Source organism: Cryptomeria japonica, chromosome 4 (genome assembly GCF_030272615.1).
Source record: "Cryptomeria japonica chromosome 4, Sugi_1.0, whole genome shotgun sequence".
Classification (NCBI taxonomy): domain Eukaryota; kingdom Viridiplantae; phylum Streptophyta; class Pinopsida; order Cupressales; family Cupressaceae; genus Cryptomeria; species Cryptomeria japonica.
In genome coordinates this window covers 265199866-265220656 of record NC_081408.1, presented here as the reverse complement: position 1 = coordinate 265220656, position 20791 = coordinate 265199866, and the positions used below count along the sequence as shown (strand labels likewise).

The window sequence follows — 20791 nt, the reverse complement described above, 5'->3', positions numbered from 1 at the left end:
CTAAACCAAACTTGTTTGCAAAACATGCTTTTCAGTCTCAGCCTCCACCAACTGCTACTCAAATAATACTGTCTCCCTAGCCAATTTGTCCTCGATAACCACCGGCGTTGCCCTTCCGCCATCCAACTCCTGGGTACGCTGAGCTAAGTCTCACGCTAGTACTGCCTCTAACCTGGTGGTCAGCTCCTCCCGAGCCTTCTGTGCATCCACCAAGGCAACCTCACGTCCAGTCGAGACATACTCCAAGTTCCTCAAAGCGTACCATTCCTACCTGGAGGTGGCCACAACCCTCTGGCACAAAGGCTAGGAGACGCCTCAAATCCTCCATCACGCTCCCCAAAGGCTGATAACTGAACTGAATAACTCTCTGGTGTCGTATGACTTCGCATTCTTGCAATGCCTTCCCTCAAATTCTATTTGTTCGCAACCTCCAAATCCGTCTCCCTCTATGGCTTATGGCTTCCATGCCAATGCTTAGCTGCAGGCTTCTTTCTCACAGTACGGAACAACCCAACACTTACCGTGCCTTCTCTGATGCCCTTCGCCCAACTCAAAAAGTGTATTGCAGCTCAAAAACAAACTAGGGGTCTATTGTAACACCAATTTACAACCTTCAGAACCACACGCAAGTCCATGGCGCGCATCATTTCTGTGATATTTTAAGATGTCAAAACCCTTCTTCTCCACTCTAATATTTTCAACGTCCTGGCTCCACATGTCATCGAATGATTTTTCAATCTGGTCGTCGTCATTTTTTTTTTTTTGTTGTTTCCTCTGTAATGTCCCCAATGGTACCCCGACCATACAACCTCCCCGTACGGTCAACAACAGCACTAACACCTCCAATCGTACGGCCACCTGCCCGTGCCGGCAACACCCCTCCACCGTACGGAATACACGACCAACCATCTACCATACACACCGTACGGGCCTCCTTCTGCACGCCGAACGCTTAACTACCTCCTGGATGGCTGTGTATGGCTGCGTATGCCTTGTGTGTGCTTGCGCGTTGTGTTGTCGGCATTGTGCGTGCGATTTATGTTTGGGCTGCTTGTGCGTGTTTTATATCTCTGTTGGCGATGATGTCCACCGCACGGTGGTGCCCACCATCGGTGGTCCACCATCAGTGTTACCACCGCATGGTGGTCCCACCGCCGGTGGTCCCACCGCCGGTGGTCCCACCGCCGGTGGTCCCACCGTCGGTGTTGCCACCGCACAGTGGTTCCACCGTACGATGATTCCACCGTGGCTTCCTTTCTTTCTTTTTTTTCGACCGTACGATGATTCCACCGTGGCTTCCTTTCTTTCTTTTTTTTCGATCGTACGGTCAACTGTCATACGGACCCGTACGACCGTACGGTTTTTGTTCTTTTTTAAGTGTCCAGATTCGGCTCAGGTTTCATGCCTTTGGGATCGCCCTTTCTCAGTTTGCCTCGCCCGAGAATCTCCCGCTTTGGCCCCGTGCCTCTCGAGTCGCCTGCTCAGCCTCTCAGGTCCCCTTCCATCCTATCGGGTGTCCTTCCGACCTCTCGGGTCCCCTGCGTGCTTCCTGTGGTAGGGTTTCAATTTGGATCCGTTGGTGGCAAGTCTATTTTCAATGGCCATCCGAAGACCTGGAACCACAAATTCTACAAGGACCACGATCTCCTTCCCGTACATAAGAAGAAGAAGAAGAATAAAGATTTTGAAGGCTGCGGCCTTCCACACAGGGTTCCAATTGTTGCCGACCCAAATGATCTTGGGATTATCTACGTCACTGAGGTTTGGGGCGTCTCCCTTCCAATATTCTCTGTATTCTAGCAGGTACACCTCCTCTGTTACTTGCTCTGGTTCCTCTACTTCGAGCCTGTAGCTTTGAAACATTTTGTAAGCCTCCATCTGCCAGTGGAAGAGCCCGTTCAATGACCCTGTCTCATCCTCAAAGCACTCTCCTAGTTTGAGAATCCCTTCATTGTTGGGCAACCTGCAGCCCCGTCCTTTGTCCCTCAGGTCGCCTTTTCCTTCACCGTCCGATTTCGAAGATGATGCCAGTTCCTTGCCGACAACTTGGGTCCTCAGATCAATGGTGTACTTCCGCCCACCTTTCTCCATAGAAAGGGTGTTCTTTTTCCAGTCGTGGTTCACCTTTGCTGTAACCAACCATCCTCTGCCTAAGATGGCGTCGTACCCCTTCTTCTTGAGTGGGATTACCACAAAATCTAGTATGAAGGGTTGCGTGCCAATGGTGACCGGTTGGGCCATCAGGGTGCCGAGTGGCTTGATGTCGTGTTGGTCTGCACCTACCAAGTTGAACGTGGGTGGCCATAGTGTTGGCTTCCCCAGCTTCTTCCACATATCCTCTGGCAGTACATTCACCCCCGAACCTCCGTCCACAATGGTGTCTTTGAGGATAGCCCCGAGAATTCCCATCTCTACTACAGCAGGATGCTGACCACTATTTAAGGCCAACAACATTGGGTCAGCCAAGGGGTTGACCAGAACTTCCGCCCGTGAGGCACACAAAGGTGCCTGCGCAGTGGTTTGTATGAAACTAAAAATGGCAGTTCTTAACTGTGGCATTGTTTCTAGAAGGTTCTTTATCCTTATAGGTACTTCCATCTGCAATACTTGCCCAATGATGTTATTTTCAGCTTCCGTACGGGATGATGTACTCACCACCTCGTTGTTCCATCGTTCGACCGTCATCTCACGTTCAATATTGGCCTTTGCCTCTCGTAATCTCTCCTTCTCCGTACGGGGGTCGGGATAAGTGGCCTTTTTCATCTCACTGCGGGTGATCGCCAGTACTTCTTTCTCACCTGTCTTCTCAGCCTTCTCCATGTTGAGGAGATTAACCCCTGCCTTTGGGCAATTTGCGTCCTCATGGTCGCCTGGCCCACACCATCGGCAGAGGTGCTGAGGGGTGGCTTCCTTCGTGCAATCACGGGCGAAGTGCCCCCACTGATTACAGGCCCTACATTGGATCATTGGCCGGCCCTTGGAGCAATACTGGATACAACTTCCATTATTGTTATTGTTGTTATTCCTTCCTCCGCCACGTCTATTGTCCCAGTAACCTCCAGATGATGTCGTTGTGTTGGTTTGCTAGGCCGTACCCGTCGGTGCGGATGTTGTGGCCTGCTCCGTGAACAACACTTGGCTCATTTGCGTCAAAGAAACGGGACTCAAACTCGGCTCGGACTCGGCAAGGCCGACTCGGACTCAGACTCGGGACTTGGCATCAGACTCGGTCGGACTCAAGAAAGTGAAAAACTCAAGAAATTTAGAGATTTTTAAAGATTTAAAACTTGTTTCAGACACCCTTTATTGAATACACCTTAAAGACACAAAAACATCATCAAACTCAGCTCATTTGATTACATACACAAGTATACATCAATCACATAAGCATAAACGCAAATTGTAGCTGAAGAAAATAACAAACATAGATATATAAATATTGTCAAATGTATACAATATTACAAAACTCATGGAATAAAAAATCCATGTCATCATATGATCATCATCAAATGTTTCATACAAATACCAAAGGTAAATAGTAAATACTAAATACAACTACAAGTGTACAAGCCTATGGCTCAGAGGGCCGTGCAACTGCACCCTCTCGCCCTGGCCTCCTGCGAAGGCGTTTAAAGTAGGTCCTGGATGATTCAACAGCCATAGTCGCTCCCCGTGACACCATGCCATGCTCACCAACATCAGGAACAGCTGTGTCATGCTCGCCAACATCAGGAACAGTTGTGTCACTCTGAGTCTCAGTATTTCCTATCTCTGCTTGTGCTCTCTGCTCCTCTGCCATGGCTACAGCCTCAGCCACTATATCTACCTGGTCAATCCAATCAATGTCATCATCACTAAATACAGATGTAGGAGTCCCAGGAGCTGCCTGATTCTCATTGGCCCACTCTGCTTCAAGATCAACCTCATCTAGAATGATAGGAGACATGTCAACTATTGCATTCTTTCTCATTCTCAGGCGGAGGTTGTAGTGAACAAAGACGAGATCATTCATCTTCTCCACAGATAATCTATTGCGCCTCTTGGAGTGTATGTGCTCAAACATACTCCAATTGCGCTCACAACCTGATGCGCTGCATGGTTGGCTCAAGATGCGAATGGCCAACTTCTGAATATTTGGTGTCTCTGGGCCAAAAAAGTTCCACCAATGATCTGAGTTTGAAATGAGAAAAATAAATAAAATCAATCTCACTCATGAACTCATTTAACAAGTTACAATATAGTATTGAATAAAACTAAAATTAAGCCTAATAATTTATTTTTACCTGGCATCATAGTTGTCCTACCGCCTTTGGCGACAGGACGAGAGAAGGTCTCCCCTTGTGCATCTGAGAACATCTGTAGCTCTCGAAAAAGGTCTATCTGAGAAGTACCAGCAGGTCCCATCTTCTCCATGATTGCATATAGCCCATTAAGGACCTCCACATCAGCCTTGAAAGAAGGGATAAAACGGAATGCCGGATTCAGATAATAGGCTGCTGCATGGATGGGCCTATGAAGCTGATGATGCCATCTCCTACCAATGATCTCCCAAATGGGACCATACTTGCTCTCATCTGCTCGATAGACGAATCTAATGACCTCCTTCGCCCTATCCATGCCCTCATATATATAGCCCATTGCGGGCTTATCTCCATCCGCAACTCGCAACAAAACCACCAAGGGCTTAACAAACTGCAAAATTGAAAATATTGTGTAATTTATAAAAATGAGCAAATAAGAGAATACATATAATAAGTTATAAAACATGAAGTTAAATTGTAGAATTTATAAAAAAATTACCTTCACTATCTCATCACAAGGGACCCAAAAGCCTTGCTCATCAAAAATGCAGTCTGCCATCTCTATCCCTGCAGGGGTGGTAGCATAGGATGAGGAAGACCACTCCTCACCAACAATCATACGTCTCAAGGCAGACTTAGACCTAAGCATGGACTGCAATGTGAGGAAGTTTGTGGCAAATCTTGTGATTCCTGGACGAGCTAACTCCTTTTGCTCTGTGTATTGTCTCATAAGAGCCAACACCCATGAATGATTATATACAAATTTGCAGACATTTCTTGCCCTTTCTACACATCTCTTGACCCATGGGATTTTTCCAATATCCTCCAACATGAGGTCAATGCAATGAGCAGCACATGGAGTCCAAACTATAGATGGGTGCCTCTCCATCAATAGTCTACCTGCAGCAACATAATTTGTTGCATTGTAAATTGTAATTAATGGAGGTACAAACTACAAGATAGTAATTAATTTGCAAACAAAATTAGTTTGTAATCAAAAGTTTACCCATAGCAACATAATTTGTTGCATTGTCGGTCACCACCTGTACCACGTTCTCCTCACCCACATCTTCAATCACCTCCTCTATCTGCTCACATAGGTAGGTGGCATTCTTGCAATGGGCGGAGGCATCAATGGACTTGATGAAAACGGTGCCCCCTGAAATAAAAAAATAAAGCTAGGTCAATGATCATTCAATAAACCATTAGATAAAAAATAAAAAATTAAAGACTATACGAAACTAAAATTAATCAATCACCTGCAGAAGAAACAAGAAAATTAAGGAGAGTTCTATTTCTCCTATCCGTCCAACCATCAGTCATGATGGTGCAACCTTTAGTGCTCCATATGTGGCGTTGTTCATCTAAATCCTTTTTCACATCATCCACCATTTGAGACAAAATGGGTCCCCTCAAATCACTCTCACTAGGGGCTTTAAAACCCCGCCCCGAATATGGTAATGGCATCAACCATTTGTTGCCAATAAGGAGACCTGTCACAAAGAAACTCAATGAGATAAGTATAAAAATTCAATGAGATAAGTTAAGTATAAAAATTAAAACAATCAAAGTTATCAAACATAAAAGTTAGTAAAACATTCACCTAGCTACAAAGAATGGAATACAGCTGTAGCTCCAAAACCTGCCAACTGCCATTTTAGCAGCATCATGGACCTCCTTGTTCCAACCCATGCCCTCAAGTGACGGTTGGGACCCAGGAGTAGTGCGAGGCACAAAGAAGGAATCCAACCTAGATTTACGAATCCTAGGTCCAATGGTAACATTCCCACTACAACTACTAGTGGTAGGAGCATGAGAAGTGGCGGTGGCACTCCCACTTATAGAAGCAGAAGCAGAAACGGAAGCACCAGTAGTAGCAAACTAAGTGGGACGATATGGAGGTAAGGAAGAAGGGCCTCCAACACAACCTAATTGTGTCCCTCTTCCTAAAACTGTCTCTCTCCCAATGGCCGCTCGATCCTCCTTTTGTTTCTTTTTTCTTTCAATCTCCTCAACCATCACATAACAATCACGTACGGCCTCAGGGACTGCTTTTAGGCATGGTTCGGCATCATGTCCACGCACACCAGCAATATGGTATTTCAGCCTATATATACCTCCATGGAATATTGTTTTGCAAAACATACATTTTGTTTGCCCCTTCCCTTGCCCTGGAAAATCCTCATGATATTTCCAAGCAGGGTCCTTTCTAATGGGGGGTCTAGAAGCTGAAGTAGATATTTTAGGATAGTTTTGTGAAACTTGAAGTTGAGGCAAACTGAAATAACAAAGTGAAGTTTGCTGCAATAAAACATTACAAATACAAAATAAAATTAATACATATTACATACATTCAAAAAAACTAAAGTAGGGTTTGTCAAACCCTACTTTAAAAAAAAAGAAATTTACAAACCCTACATAGTACAACACTACAACTACATAATACATGCTACATACACACATACAAAAGATTTTGAAAGATGTAAAACTTTCAAAATAAATGGATACAAAATGGAATTTTTGCATACAAGAAACAAACTAATCTTCAAAAAAACAACCGTACCTCTTACAACAAGCTTGAAACGAGCTGCAAAGTCTTCCTATCCAACTCTTGATGCACCAAATCAAAACACAATGCAGCTCCAATGTGACAAATTGAAGAAAACTTGAGCTTCCTCCTTGCTGGTTTTTCTTCTATGCACCCTTGTTTTTCTTCCCAACTCACTTTACTCTTCCTTTTTTTGCAAGTGAATGAAATGAAAGTCACTTTTAGGGCTAGAAGACAATTAACATAAAAAAACGGACTTCAAAAAACATTGCATATTAATTTTTTTTTGTGTTTGGTAGATGCCGGCCGAGTCCGAGGCTCGGGACTCGCCGAGTTTGGCGAGTTTGGGCCAAACTCGCCAACTCGGCGAGTGGCGATTTTACTCAGACTCGGACTCGCCGAGTCTGGCGAGTCCGGGCGAGTCCCGTTTCTCTGATTTGCGTACTTCGGGTTTTCATGTTGTATGGGCATTCCTTGATGGAGTGTCCCATCACTTGGCAAATCTCACAAAAGGCCTTCTTCGGGCAGGTGCCTTTTGTGTGGCCTTCTTCCTTACAATCAGTGCACCACACCTCTTCGTTTTTACTCGTGCTTCCTTTCATGTTCTTAAATTCCTTCAACATCCAGTGCATATCCCTTTGAAGAGCTTGCACCTTCTTACTTGACGATTCATCACTGCTACTTTCTCCCGAGGACTCCTCTTCCCGCGATGTTTTGTCTTCACTTTCCAAATCCATCGCGTGGTTGTATGCGTCATCGTATGAAGTGGGCGGTACAATTTTCATCTTTCTCCACAGAGATGACCGCAACCCTTCCACGAACCATCTCTTCTTTAGTCCGTCAGCCAGCTGGTTCTCCATCTTCCCCAGTAACTTCTTTAACCGTCGGTTGTATGTTCGCACTGTCTCGTGCTTTCCCTGCTTTGTGCTTAATATCTCCGCCACGATCTCATTATCATCTCGAAGGAGTCGAAACTCCGTCTCGAAAGCTTTCTGTAGGTCGTCCCATGTTCCCACCTTTGTTTTATCCACATCAGAGTACTAATCAATGGCTACTCCTCTCAGGGTGGCCGGGAACTGCACCACCCAATCTACTTTGTCAACTACCCCATTGGTTGACCATATTGTCTCACATGTACGGCAGTGTCGTATGGGGTCATCAATGCCATCTCCGTTGAATTTAGGCAACTTCTATTTGCCCGCCATCGATGGGGGTCGTCTTCCTGGAGGTGGTTGAGGCTGCATCTGTGCGCCACTCCCTCTGGCGCCAGTGGTGTGTCCTGCGTGGGTGACTGGAGGTACGGTGTTTTGCCTGTTGTGTGTGGCACCTACAACCGTACGGTTGTCCTCCCCTCCGTTCTCACCCGCACCCACTCCTGGCTCCCTTTGGTGATCCTCACTTCGTGGCGTAAGGGATAAGTTTCTAAACTGATCCCAAGTCTCTTCGACTAGATTCCTCCGTAACCTTGTTTCCTCCAGAAACTCTTCGTGGCTTCTCACCCTACGGTGTTCTGGCGACGCGTAGAAATTTCCCTCGGCTTCTGCACCCTCCGTGACACCTCCTTGGTTCCCTTCGGGCCACCCTTCGGCAGGTCGTCCTTCGGCAAGTTGCCTCAGCCTCCATCTACGTTCTTCTTGCTGTTCCAGAATCAAGGCCCTCTACGCGGCCTCCCACTCGTCCATTTCTGCTTTCTTATTTATATCTTTATTTAATAGGTTGGGAATTAATTCCCATACATTTCCATAATTCACAACACATAAACCAGAACACGCCTTTATTAATTCATTTCGTCAATACAACTTGTGTCAATATTATGACACTTTTATTTGAATATAAAATGTTTCGTTATCCCTATGGGATTCAGGGTTCAATTCCTTCCTGGCCTCGTGCCATCCCGCTCCACTTCCTGACGGCTGCTTTCTTCGTACTATTGGAAAATTCCCTCGTCGCAGTGTCTTCTCCACTGTAGAGCTCTGTTTGTGCGTCGTCGGCCTCTGGGTTTATCTCACCAACGAGTAGGCCCATCGTGTCCGTGCGCCATCTGCGTCTTCCATTCCCGAGTACGTCTAGGCAACGGCGCCAAATGTTTGCCCTCTCGGGTGAATAACTTAAAGTACACAGATAAAACACGTAATGCAAAATAATAATGCCATAGATATCAGATGCAATATAAGAGATGTTATTCCATTCCTAATTGTTGTCTGTCACAAGTTACATTCGGAAGTATATAAAGATACCGAGGGGGTGCGAGTGTCAACCATCGCACCGCAACTGCCACCCCTCGGTTGCCAACTAACCAAGACAATTACAACTTAATTAACTAGTTTTATTTTCATGTACAATATTGCCGCCAACAATGACTCTTTAGTTATTTCCATTTGTTAATAGATTAATAGTGATTATCTTTCGGGACTATTGGATTATCGCACCCCTTGGATTGGTCATGTTCCGATTAAAGTCGTGAATTTTCACTCACCTCAATCGGGTATTTAGTTCCCTCAATCGGGAGCATTAAGGTGTTGTTCGTCGAATGAAATATCGTGATCATACATGGAAACCAGTCTACAATATCTGCTGTGCGACCTGTAGATGATATATATGCTGTACATTTTCAACCTGCAAACCTAGATACTCAGATCAAATACATGTGGAAAAACTAGCGATTAAAGGGAGAGTCGATTTCTTCAGCATAATTATTATCTACTGCATATTGATATATATTGCTTCAGATATTCTGTTATAAAATAGAGAGGAGCCTTCACTTTATTATATTGGCCTTGGGGTTAAGGCAAATTCTATATATTAATTAAAGTATATCAGAGACATACTTCTCATAATTCTGTAATTGTTAATTCTGATCCAAAATTTAACAGATGATCTATGCATTCTAGGGAACACAGTCAGAGAGCAGCAAATAACTTATCAGAATTAAAATGATTTGACATAGGTTTGGTGGCAGCAAACAGGGAGGTTGAGAATTGTATAAGGACCATCCTTCCTAGTACAGGGTGAACTTTGAGTGGAACTTTGGACTGATTTAGATGCCTATGAATTTGATGGGAAATGAGCAATACAGGGTATGGAGTTGAGGAAAGTAGGCATCTAGTGCCGAATATTGTCGATTTAGTGATGACCAACAGCCTCTTTCAGAGCTCTTTTTTATTGTGCTTGGTTGCTGCCAACAATTTCAAGGTGAAAGGTATACCAGGAAGCTCTAAATTATGAAAGAGAAATAAATGCAGGATGGCTGTCTCCACTTGGATATTCTGCATTTACTATCACTGCTGCCTTGGACAGTTCTATATCTTTGGAGTGGTACACACTTCATACCTTCAAAAAGCCTAAAGCAATGTGTAGACAAAGCTTATCAATCAGAGCATCAAGATGACATGGTCATCTGATTCAGTACACAGCTACTGGGAAGGAAGAATCATTCAAAAACGTAAAGGCTGCAGTGCTAGAATGAGGAGAATCCAAGAAAGGAATGAGCCAATGAAGAGTGATTGAGGTATGGGGGTATGATCCATATTCTTTTTGTTTTTTTCTGAAAAAGAGAACAATGATTTTCCAAGAAGATACAGGAATTTGTTTGAAGTAAATTCTAGTGTGTGTGATCTCATATTATAAGGAAGTATTAGGAGAATAAATTGATAAAATCCTTGAGACAAATGAAATCTTGCTAACAAAAGTAAATACGTAGTAAGTATTAGAGAATCTTTGATTTACTTAAATATATCTTCTGTAACAATTATAAATCCTTGTTGCATCATGTAGAACCTATACTTGAACATAATCTTTATCAAAAAGTTTAATGCCTTTGGGATTTTAGTTCATTAATGCAGAGAACTTTAATCCATCTATTATCAATCATATTATTTGTAGCAATAGTCAAATGATTGTGAATTAAATATTCTGGTGATTGTATACTACTAGAGTAAATACTTGTGCTCTTCTAATGTGGTCTCATCTGAGGCAGAGTACGATGTTGTATCCTGCCCTATGAACAAAGCTAACGTGTATCAAGTGGGAAAAATTCTTACTAGTAAAAAAAGAAATTGTGATAGTTGGGTGAAGTTTACAGTTAGCACTTATGTCAACTGGCCATTGGGAAATTGGCCTAATACTACTCTAAGACTTAACTGAGTTATTGTTTTTAACAGATTAGCACACATTAGGTATTTGTATGGTTGTGTTATGTAAAAGAAACTGAGCACTTAAAAAACTATGGATGCTCAGCTATGTAATGTTTATGTCCCTATTAGGAGGATTAGGGTGCACTTGTGTGTTGAAGGAAGCATGCCAAGCGCTACCTGCTATATCCTAAGATTTAGCCAGCTCTCACCAGTAGCATGCAAATGATAGATGCCAGGAGCTACCCATGGTATGATAGGGCTTAGCTGATTTTCACCAGTGGCATACACATAATAGATGCTAGAAGCTACCCAATACCAAGTTGGGCTAACTGTTGTCAATAGCAAACAGGCAATAGATGTCAGGAGCCACCGACTCAAAGGTTCAGCAAATTATGGAAATCTTAATAATGTTTGCACTCTAACTCACAACGTTCAAGTTCATGGTTGTATTTGTCAACAATAAAATTTGGATGAAGTTTGACAAGGAGAAAAAATTTGAAAAAAAATATCGTGATTAAATTCGCATTATATAATTTTTTTTATTTTAAATATAAATAATATATCTGTAAAACTATAAGAATAGTTTAATATTGCTAAATAGATTTAGGTTCACCCATACAAAAAAATATTAAATTAATAATATATACATATTTATTAAAAATTTATTTAAAATATAGATACATAACATATGTTATATATGGGGGTTGACCTCGCAGTGTAACGGTTAAGTTGCAAGCAGCGTTAATGCTGTGATCCAGGTTTGAATCCCACCCGCTCGAGCCCTATGGATGCAGGTTGGAGTGGAACGGAGAGATAAGAAGCAGAGCGGAGAGATAAGGAGCGGAGGATGGCAAAAGGAGATATAAGGGTGTTAATGTCAAACTGCTCTGAGGATGAGGCCCTCAAAAATGTGGCCTCACTGGTTCATAGCTCTAGTCAAAAGCATTTACGGCTTCGGCCCCTTACCAATCAAAAAAAAACATGTTATATATAATAAACAAAATCACCATAGAAAATAAATCTATAGTTAATGTATATTATAATAAATTAAATAAGTTAATTTTTACATATATAGTTTTATGTTAATAAATTATAAATACTAAAATTTGAGTATAAATGTCAATAAATATAAAATATTAAAATTAGACAATATTAAAATTTAAACATATATGGTATTCTATTAACAAATTAAAAATATTGAAACTTAAAGTATAATTGTTGCAAAACACTGATTTCAAAATGCGCAGCTGAAATGTCAAGGGAGGTGGTCGGGCACGAGGCTCTGTTGTCAACCATGAGAATGCACTCTCCTCACCATTCCATAATCTACCACACTACCTGCCCCCGCCACTGAACAGAAGAGAAAATGTGGCATTACAAAACAATTTCAAATATGTGTTTTAATCTATGTTCCACAGCTTTTCAAGGATGGGGACGGGGGAACAGCAGGGGGCGCATTTCTGAGACGTCCCCTACAGGGCCATTTTTAGGGGATGGCAGGGGACGCGGTAATATACAAATATATATATATATATATGATTTTTTCAAAATATATTAATATATTATAGAGAGAGATATGTCGATAACTGATAAATAAGCCTCATTTGAGCTATCAATATGAAAAGACTTAGAACCATCTAAGTCACTATCACCCTCTAGCATAAGTGGATCATCCAATGGTAGCTCAACTAGTCCTGGTTGTTGGGTTAGTGATTTGTTTGGTTTTAACTCTTTATGTCATTTTAGGGTTCCTTTGTGGTTTAGAAGTCCTAGTGGGCCCCCCAACAAACCAATAGAAGCAAAGAAAATTTAAAAAAACTATTTTTTTTTGTTTTTGTAAGCCTAGAATCATTCCCAACCGCAAGGGAGGACTAGTCATTTTGGGGACAAGAGGACACCAAGGGGATGTCCCCTTGTCGTCTCAGGGACAGCGAAATGTCCCCAAATGGCTTGGGACATTTCATGGTGTTTACTAGGATTTTTGGTCAAGCAGGGATGGCAAGGGAACGTCCCCTTGGCATCCCCCCGTCCCCAAAACAGTAGGGGGCAGGGACGTTGGGTTTAGGAGCAAGGGACGCGTCCCCGTGTAACATAGGTATTAATTGGATGGAAAGGAAACACGAATGCTAGCACAGAAGTATTTTCACAAGTCGATGAACCGAGCCTAGGCATAGCCTTCTACAAATAATAGGTGAATAACAAGCAAATCTCAACAAATTTTTTAACAACGCTTAGAAGTTCAATGAATTCTGAAACTCATGATCGAAATTTAGTGAACTATGTGACTTAGGTTGCACTTGATTTGTGTTGTTACATTTATGCCCTTGCCAGTGATAAAGAGTAGTATGGGACACTTGCTTGGTCATCAAAATCAGCTGAGAAACAAGATAAGGATGGACCCACCATATGGTATGGGATGCACTAGGTTTTCATTTCCCTATTTTCACCTTATTGTAAAGGTTTTAAACTTTGATGTGTTAGTGAACCACATCAAGGGAATTTGCATTTGGTAGGGTCATATCCACTTCCTAGTGTCAACTAGACACTATATGTATATGTGATATGTGTATATACGATATATGTATAAGTTGGTCACCATGTGGTTTTGTGTTCATATAGTGTTGTCGACATCATAATAAGTTACTAATATAATAATATTTGTCTAGGATACACTTGTTATCATTCACCTGTACATGGATATATTGTAAGTATGAACTCAATTAATAGTTGTGATTCAAAATAAAGGATGGAGATCTCATCTCAACCATGAAGATGAAGTCTTTCTATTATTGTGCGTGCGTATTATCGAGCCTCTAATTCCCTTAATGAATACATTGAGAGGGCCAAAGATTTGGTTCCCCAAGGAACAATTATGGGCCTAGGGTTATGTCATGATATAGAGAGCTTGCATTATTTAGTATAAGAATGTAAGTTACAAAGCTAACACTTCTAAATTGGCATAAAAAATTAAGTTATAGAAATACTTGGTGCCCCAATTCAATGTGGACAAACATTAATGAAAAAGTTAAGAACTAGAAAATATTAATTGGATTGGTTATTTTATTCACTTTCCATGAAGAGAACAGATTACTAAGATATGGAATGTGCTATGCTTTACTTAACAAAACTATAATATGTATGAAGAAATAAAATAGTAGTAACCAAGAGTGGTTATTACAAACATATTGGTAGAGTTGGAACATCCAAACTATAATCGCTAAAAACCTTTGAAACAATAAAGAAATCAAAGATATGGAAAAATTGTGGTACCAAATAAAACATTTAACCCCAAACTAGAGCATCACACTTAGCCACCTAACATAAGAACTGTTAAAAAAGATATAATGATTGAAACCTAAGAACCAATTTACATGGCCTGCCACCGATCTGGGAGATGACCCTTAACATCTTGGATCAAAGAATTTGAATGGCATGAAGCTCAAATCAAGTATAAGATGAAACCAATTTCCTTTTGGCCATGCCCATTATATCTTGATGTTAGGAGCAATTATACAGTTATTTGCAGTTATAAGCTCCTACATGAAGTCTTAAATCAAGACAAACAAACAATGCTTGAATAATTTATTTCAAAACTAAACAATTATAGAAAGAATCCTCCATGAAAAGAAACTCACTTGGATAGGTCCTACAAAGTATTTACCATTCTGACCTAAAGGATAGTAAAAGCATTCTTATCTTATATATTGATAAATCACATATTAAGCTTCATGATCAATAGAATGTGAATTTGCATATGGAAGAGATATTGAGTAATCAAAAAGTAAGGTTAATGTGCATGAGAATGTAGCAATGCAGAAAAGCAAAATTAGATACTTACTACATCAGAGATGTAGCAATCCCAAATACGAGCACTGTGACCAAAAAGTATTGGTCCTGCAACTATGGTAGGATAAGATGTTGTCCATGCATCATGAATATCTGTCCCAGTGAAGTTGCATATCCATACACGGGCACTACATCAACATCAACACAAATTATATTTCTACAATTATAAACTAATGCCAGACATCACAAACATAATATCAATAGATTTAGGTGGACTACAATGAATTGTGCACCAACAAAATAAATGAAATTTTGAGTTAAGCACAGCGTATACAGTCACGATAGCCAATGCATACTTGCAAAGGAAAAGTCTACCTGCGATCGTCAGAGGCAGAGATAAGTGTTGATCCATTATGTGACCATGCAATTCGAAAAATTGATCCCTCATGCCCAGTGAGTCTATTCAATAAAAGAGAACTATGTTGAATATGCCATATTTTATTTGTGCACTCAGTATCAGTGTCAGTGCAAGGTGGCACCTCTAAACTTACTTCACCAGCACCAGTTTGTTGGGAAACAATTTTCCAAATCAGAATCTGACATGAAACAAAGCGAAATTAGAAAATGCAATACAAAAGCATAAACTAATTTGAAAAGTCTCTCCTCTAGAACTTTCCTCAATGAGCTATTTGTGATCAACTAAACTCGTGTATGTGGTAGATAGCAAGAAGCCTCACCATGCATTGCTTGACAGCAATATCTCAACACAAAACTTTAAAATGGGACACAGGATATTAACCATGAAATGCTTAGATTGAATCTACAAGCAAAAAGCTTAAATTTTTAACACTTCGCCTAATTGAAATCAAAAGAATCTTATTCATGTAGAGATCTCATAAAATTTATAGAGCCATCGGGTCCTGCAAGGTCCACATTAGATATCATAATACAAGAGGTTTACAAGATAAACATGTTGTCTACAGAAATGTAAGTTGAAAAATTTACACCTTTCAGGGAATTAGTGAAGGGAAAAGATTTTACCTCGTTACAGATCGTACCAGATGCAATACAAAGAGTCTTTACTGAGTCACCCCACAAACTCATAGAATACAAAAGGCACCTCTCTGGAAAGGAAGAATATGACAACAATGTAAATGTCAAGCAATGCTTTATTAAAATAAAATTGTCTTGCTCCATTATCAGGGATTGTGAATTTTGAAGTCATACGTCTCCCAGATAATCTGATTACCATGTACCATACGATGAAAAAAACTACTATATTTAGATTTTAATTATTTTTACTTTTACAGTAAATATGAAATGTAATGATAGTGCAATGGTGTTTTATACGCTCTCAAAAACTTTAGGACAGATACTCACAAAGAATTCTTAGAGTTGCCAACATGACATTACAGATTCAATTGCATATACAAAAGCAAACATCCATGAGAAGTAAATGGGACCTTTAAGGAAACATCAGATGATATTACAAACAATTATAGGTATAACAAACACCAATCTGACTTACAAAGATCGGCAAAGCAACCACAAACAACTTGCACAGAACCAAATGACAAGGATATATGTTGATAGAGCACTACAAATAGTGTTTTCTAACTATCTAGATATGCAATGATTTAAGCATAGTAAACTGATTTATACATACATGATTGATTCCGATAAGAATAACAGAGTATTTCAGAAGATATATCATTTTTTCTTTGTTCATTCAATGCTCCAATGCTCTCATAAAAAAACGGAGAAGGGAATGATTTTCCAACAACGAGGTCCCATTTCCGGACTATTGAATAAGTATATAAACTCACCGATTGTTCCCAAGAAATTACAACTGTCGACAACTACCAAACTAATTCAATCAGCCAACAAGACATAACCATTATTGCCAACTAACCAAAATTACAACATAACTAATAAGTAATCTATATGATCTTAAGGCCCCTTTCTTGGCAGGGAAGTATGATGATCTTGTACAAGACCTGCTATTGCAAACATGTATCTCTACTATGAATGAAATAGAGACTCAAGTATCGGCTTAAGACCACAGAGAGCATGCCACTCTCCTAGACACTAATGAAAATAATTACCTGGAATGTTAGGGGCCTAACGCCCCTAACAAGAAACGCCTCATCAAATCACAGATTGATGTGTTTGGGGCAGACTTAGTCTTATTGCAGGAAACGAAGTTTTCTGAACAAGAGTCCCCTCGGCCTTTCAAGAGCTGGAAAAAATGGAAATCTGTAGCAGCCAAGGCTAACTGGATCTAGGTTCAAGTCAAGTATGATAAGTTCTCCTTTCAGGTAATCAATGTTTATGGGCCTAATTCAACAGTTGGGAAGAAGCTTCTCCGGGATGCAATTTCAAATGTTCTAGCAGCAAATCCAGATGTTCCATTTATCATTGGTGGAGACTTCAATGCATTACTATCAATTAAAGATAAGACAGGAGGAATTATTCCCCCTCTCAAAACACTCCAAGATTTCAATGATTTTGCCTTAAACAATGGTCTAAAGGATTGTGTTCTTGCACATGGAGATGTGATGTGGTCTAATAGAAGGAAGGATTTCTTGCATATAGCAAAAAGACTGGGCAGCTTCTTTGTAAACCTGGTTTGGATCTCGATGTATGACAAAGGGACAGCACAAATTCTTCCTCTGACTAGGTCGGATCATTTTCCTCTTCAACTTGAATTATCTATGGGTAATCCCTTCCTTAAACCCAAAGCGTCCTTTAAGTTTGAACATATGTGATTTAGGGACCCCAATTTTATTCCCCTCTTAAAATCTTGGTGGCAAAATACTCCTTTTGTTGTGGGATCTAGAATGTACCAGCTGCGCAAGAAGCTAAAGTTTGTTAAAGCTAGAATTCAAGAGTGGAATAAGAAAGTGTTTAAAAATATTTTATCTCAAAAAGCAAAATTGGAATCCAAGCTAGCAGATATTATTTCTGAAATTATCCACAAAGGGATTAATGCTATCACTTATCAAATCCAATCTGATCTTCAAAGGCAACTCGAGGAAGTGCTAGCTAGAGAAGAAATTTTTTGGAGGCAGAAATCTAGGGAGTTGTGGCTTCAGGATGGTGATCGCAACACTAAGTTCTTCCACTCTTCAACAAAAATGAGAGGCTCCTCAAATTTAATCATCCAAATTAAAGACTATCAAAGAAATGTTATAAAGGATAAAGAAGGTATACAAAAGGAAGCTGTTAATTTGTTTTCAACTCTGTTCTCGTCATCTAGCCCAAGAGATGATACAGAAGAAAATGACCTTTCTCCAATCCTAAATCACATTCCCAACAACATCTCAAATGAAGACAATGTGTAACTAATGAAGCCCTTCTCTTTGGAGGAGGTCAAAGAAGTGGTTTTTTCTATGTCCCCAGAAAAGTCTCCAAGCCCGGATGGCTTTATAGCGCTTTTCTTTTAGAAATGTTGGGAATTCATCAGCTTAGATATATGGAGAGCTTTGGAAGAATCCTGTAGGAATGGAACAATTCTAAAACAATTTAACACAACCCTCATTGCTCTTATACCTAAATTAGCTGGTCCTTTATCCTTTTCTGATTTCAGACCCATCTCCCTTTGTAACACCATTTACAAGATCTTTACCAAGGCGATTGCTAACAGATTTGCATAGCTAATTCCAATCTTTGAAGAGCAAGGAGGTTTTGTGCCTGGTAGAGAAACAGCAAAAGGTGCTCTCATAGCACATGAAGTTCTTCATTCCATTAATCAACACAAGATGGAAGCTGTGATTATTAAACTATACATGATGAAAGCCTATGATAAAGTGAGCTGGAATCTTTTGGAAGGGATTCTTCTTAAGTTTGGTTTCTCTAAGTCGGGCAGATGGATTATTTCCAGCATCTCCGGGGCAAAGTTTTCAGTGATTGTCAATGGATCCCCCTGTGGTTTCTTTTCAGCCACTCAGGGAGTCAGACAAGGTGACCCATCATTTGTTTACGTGTTCATCATCATGGCGGAAGCTCTCAGCAGTTTCATCAAAGCTCAACATGGCCTCAGTTTATGGAAATGGATACAAATTCCTCCTTCTCAGGTAGCAATCACTCATATTCTTTTTGCAGATGACACAGTTCTATTTGGGGAAGCTTCCATGTCGGAAGCTAGAAATATTAAACAAGTATTGGATGTTTACTGTGATAAATCTGGGCAGAAATTAATGCATCAGAATCAAAGATTTTCTTTTTTAATTGCCCCCCCTCATTTCCAACAAGCTTTCAAATTTTCTTGGTTTCAAGCAGGACACGCTTCCTTGCAAATACTTAGGAATCCCTCTTTTTGTGGGGAGAAATAAAGGTTCCTTTTGGTCTAATATCACACCCTCAATCCAAAATAGAATAGCTTACTGGAAAAATACTTGGTTGTCACTTGCAGGCATAGTCATTATGATCAAAACAATACTGTCATCAATTCCCAACTACATTATGTCAGTATTACCCATTCCTAGAGGTATTCTTTAAAATCTAGAGGCAAATCTCAAATCATTTCTTTGTAAAGATACTAAAGATCCTAAAGTCAAGATTCATCTCTTAGCTTGGGAGAAATTTTGTACTCCAAAAGAAGTAGGGGGAACGAGCATTCAGAAATTGGAGGCTAGAAATGAAACTTTGGGAGCCAAGCTAGTCTGGAAATTGTATACCAACCACAAGTCCAAATGGGCTAAAAAAATATCAGCTAAATATTTGGTTTTTGATGATCCCGAAAGAATCTTTCCAGTCCTTAACCCTCCAAAAGGATCCCAAATGTGGAATTTTCTGATACAATGCAAGAAAATCTTCCTCCCTTATCTATCTTGGATAATATTTGATGGGAGCAAAGCTAGATTTTGGGAAGATTCTTGGAATGGATTTCCCCCTTGGATTCGTTGGATAATATGAATGAAGCTAAACATTTCCTTCAAGAGAAGTGGGGCACTAGGGTGAAAGATTACTTTCGCATTGTTTGTTCCAATGGCGTGCAATGTGTTAAATGGAAAGACATATCTGATATCTCTGCTCCATCTTCCCATGTATCCAAGTTGGGTTCAAAACTACAGAAGAGAGCTATTTTCTTTAAAAAATCTCAAAATAAACTTATTTGGACAGCCTCCCCATCTAGCAAGTATTCAGTCAGACAGGGATATAACACTCTTAACAAGGATCCTTCATTCCATAAATATAGATGCTTTGACTTCTGCTGGTCGGATGCAGGACTTCCCAAAGCAGGTCTCTTTGCTTGGCTTGCTCTGAAAGGAAAGATCCTAACAAAAGATAGACTTTCTACCCTTGGAATTGCCCCACAATTCACGTGTTATGTGTGAAGAGGAGCTAGAAACCAAAGACCACCTCCTTCTAAATTGCCCTTTGCATTTCAATGTTGGAATTGGCTTCTCAACAAGTTACACTGCCAGTCTCCTCTCCATGCAAACTTAGTGTAAGTGTTTGAATCGTGACCAGAATTACATAAAGAAGCCTTCTTTGCTAGTGTTTGGGAAGTGGCGCTTGCCATTCTAATATGGAATGTGTGGTGGGAGAGGAACAAAAGAATTTTTTGTAAGGAAAGTAATAAAGTGGAGGTTGTTATAAATAAGATTGAAGTCTCCATTTTGAAGACAGTTAAAGCGTTCACAGTAAAAAACAAGCCTATTGATTCTTGCTTCATGGATTGGGACAATTTTGTCCTTTCAGAATGGAAGCTTATCTCCCTCCCATTCAAGGGTAATCTTCTCAAGAGAATGGATAGCAAAGTTGATAGGAAATCAATCCATTGGAAACCTCCGCCCACAGGCTATATCAAACTCAATTTCGACGGAGCACTGAAAGGAAATCCAGGCATTTCAACTATTGGGTGTGCACAGAGAGATTACAGGGGCATTCTTATTAGTGCAAGTTCGGTTAGAATCCCACAAACAACAAACAATACAGCAAAGGCCAAAGCCCTAATTGCAGGCATCAAACTTGCTATCACAAATCAAGTGAAGGATATTGTGCTAGAAGGCGACTCT

General features: G+C 40.4%; 2 protein-coding genes across 27 annotated transcripts in view; both read right to left on the bottom strand.

Moving 5' to 3' along the window:
• Positions 1 to 20791, bottom strand: part of LOC131039677 (uncharacterized) — a 163715-nt gene that overhangs the window by 95361 nt on the left and 47563 nt on the right. For all 26 annotated transcript variants that reach the window (XR_009372309.1, XR_009372310.1, XR_009372308.1 and 23 more), the window contains exons 4-6: positions 15810 to 15892; positions 15144 to 15364; positions 14821 to 14956 (exon numbers count right to left, since the gene is read on the bottom strand). Coding sequence is in view for 3 of the 26 variants with exons in the window: in XM_057972471.2 (XP_057828454.2) it covers positions 14821 to 14956; positions 15144 to 15364; positions 15810 to 15892 (440 nt within the window). In the remaining 23 variants the exon portion in view is untranslated. The remainder of the gene's footprint in view (positions 1 to 14820; positions 14957 to 15143; positions 15365 to 15809; positions 15893 to 20791) is intronic.
• Positions 3358 to 5281, bottom strand: LOC131875456 (uncharacterized). Its single transcript, XM_059219787.1, has 3 exons — positions 4801 to 5281; positions 4284 to 4692; positions 3358 to 4170 (listed from the first exon to the last, which is right to left on the bottom strand). The coding sequence occupies exons 1-3, from the start codon at positions 5188 to 5190 to the stop codon at positions 3572 to 3574; spliced, it is 1398 nt and encodes a 465-aa protein (XP_059075770.1). The 5' UTR covers positions 5191 to 5281; the 3' UTR covers positions 3358 to 3571.

Excerpts from the sequence above, each read along its gene's own strand:
- LOC131875456 (XM_059219787.1), bottom strand. The coding sequence starts at position 5,190 with ATGGAGAGGCACCCATCTATAGTTTGGACTCCATGTGCTGCTCATTGC. Across the intron at positions 4,693-4,800 it reads CTTGTGATGAGATAGTGAAG|TTTGTTAAGCCCTTGGTGGT; the intron begins GTAATTTTTTTA and ends TCAATTTTGCAG. Across the intron at positions 4,171-4,283 it reads TAGGACAACTATGATGCCAG|ATCATTGGTGGAACTTTTTT; the intron begins GTAAAAATAAAT and ends TTTCAAACTCAG.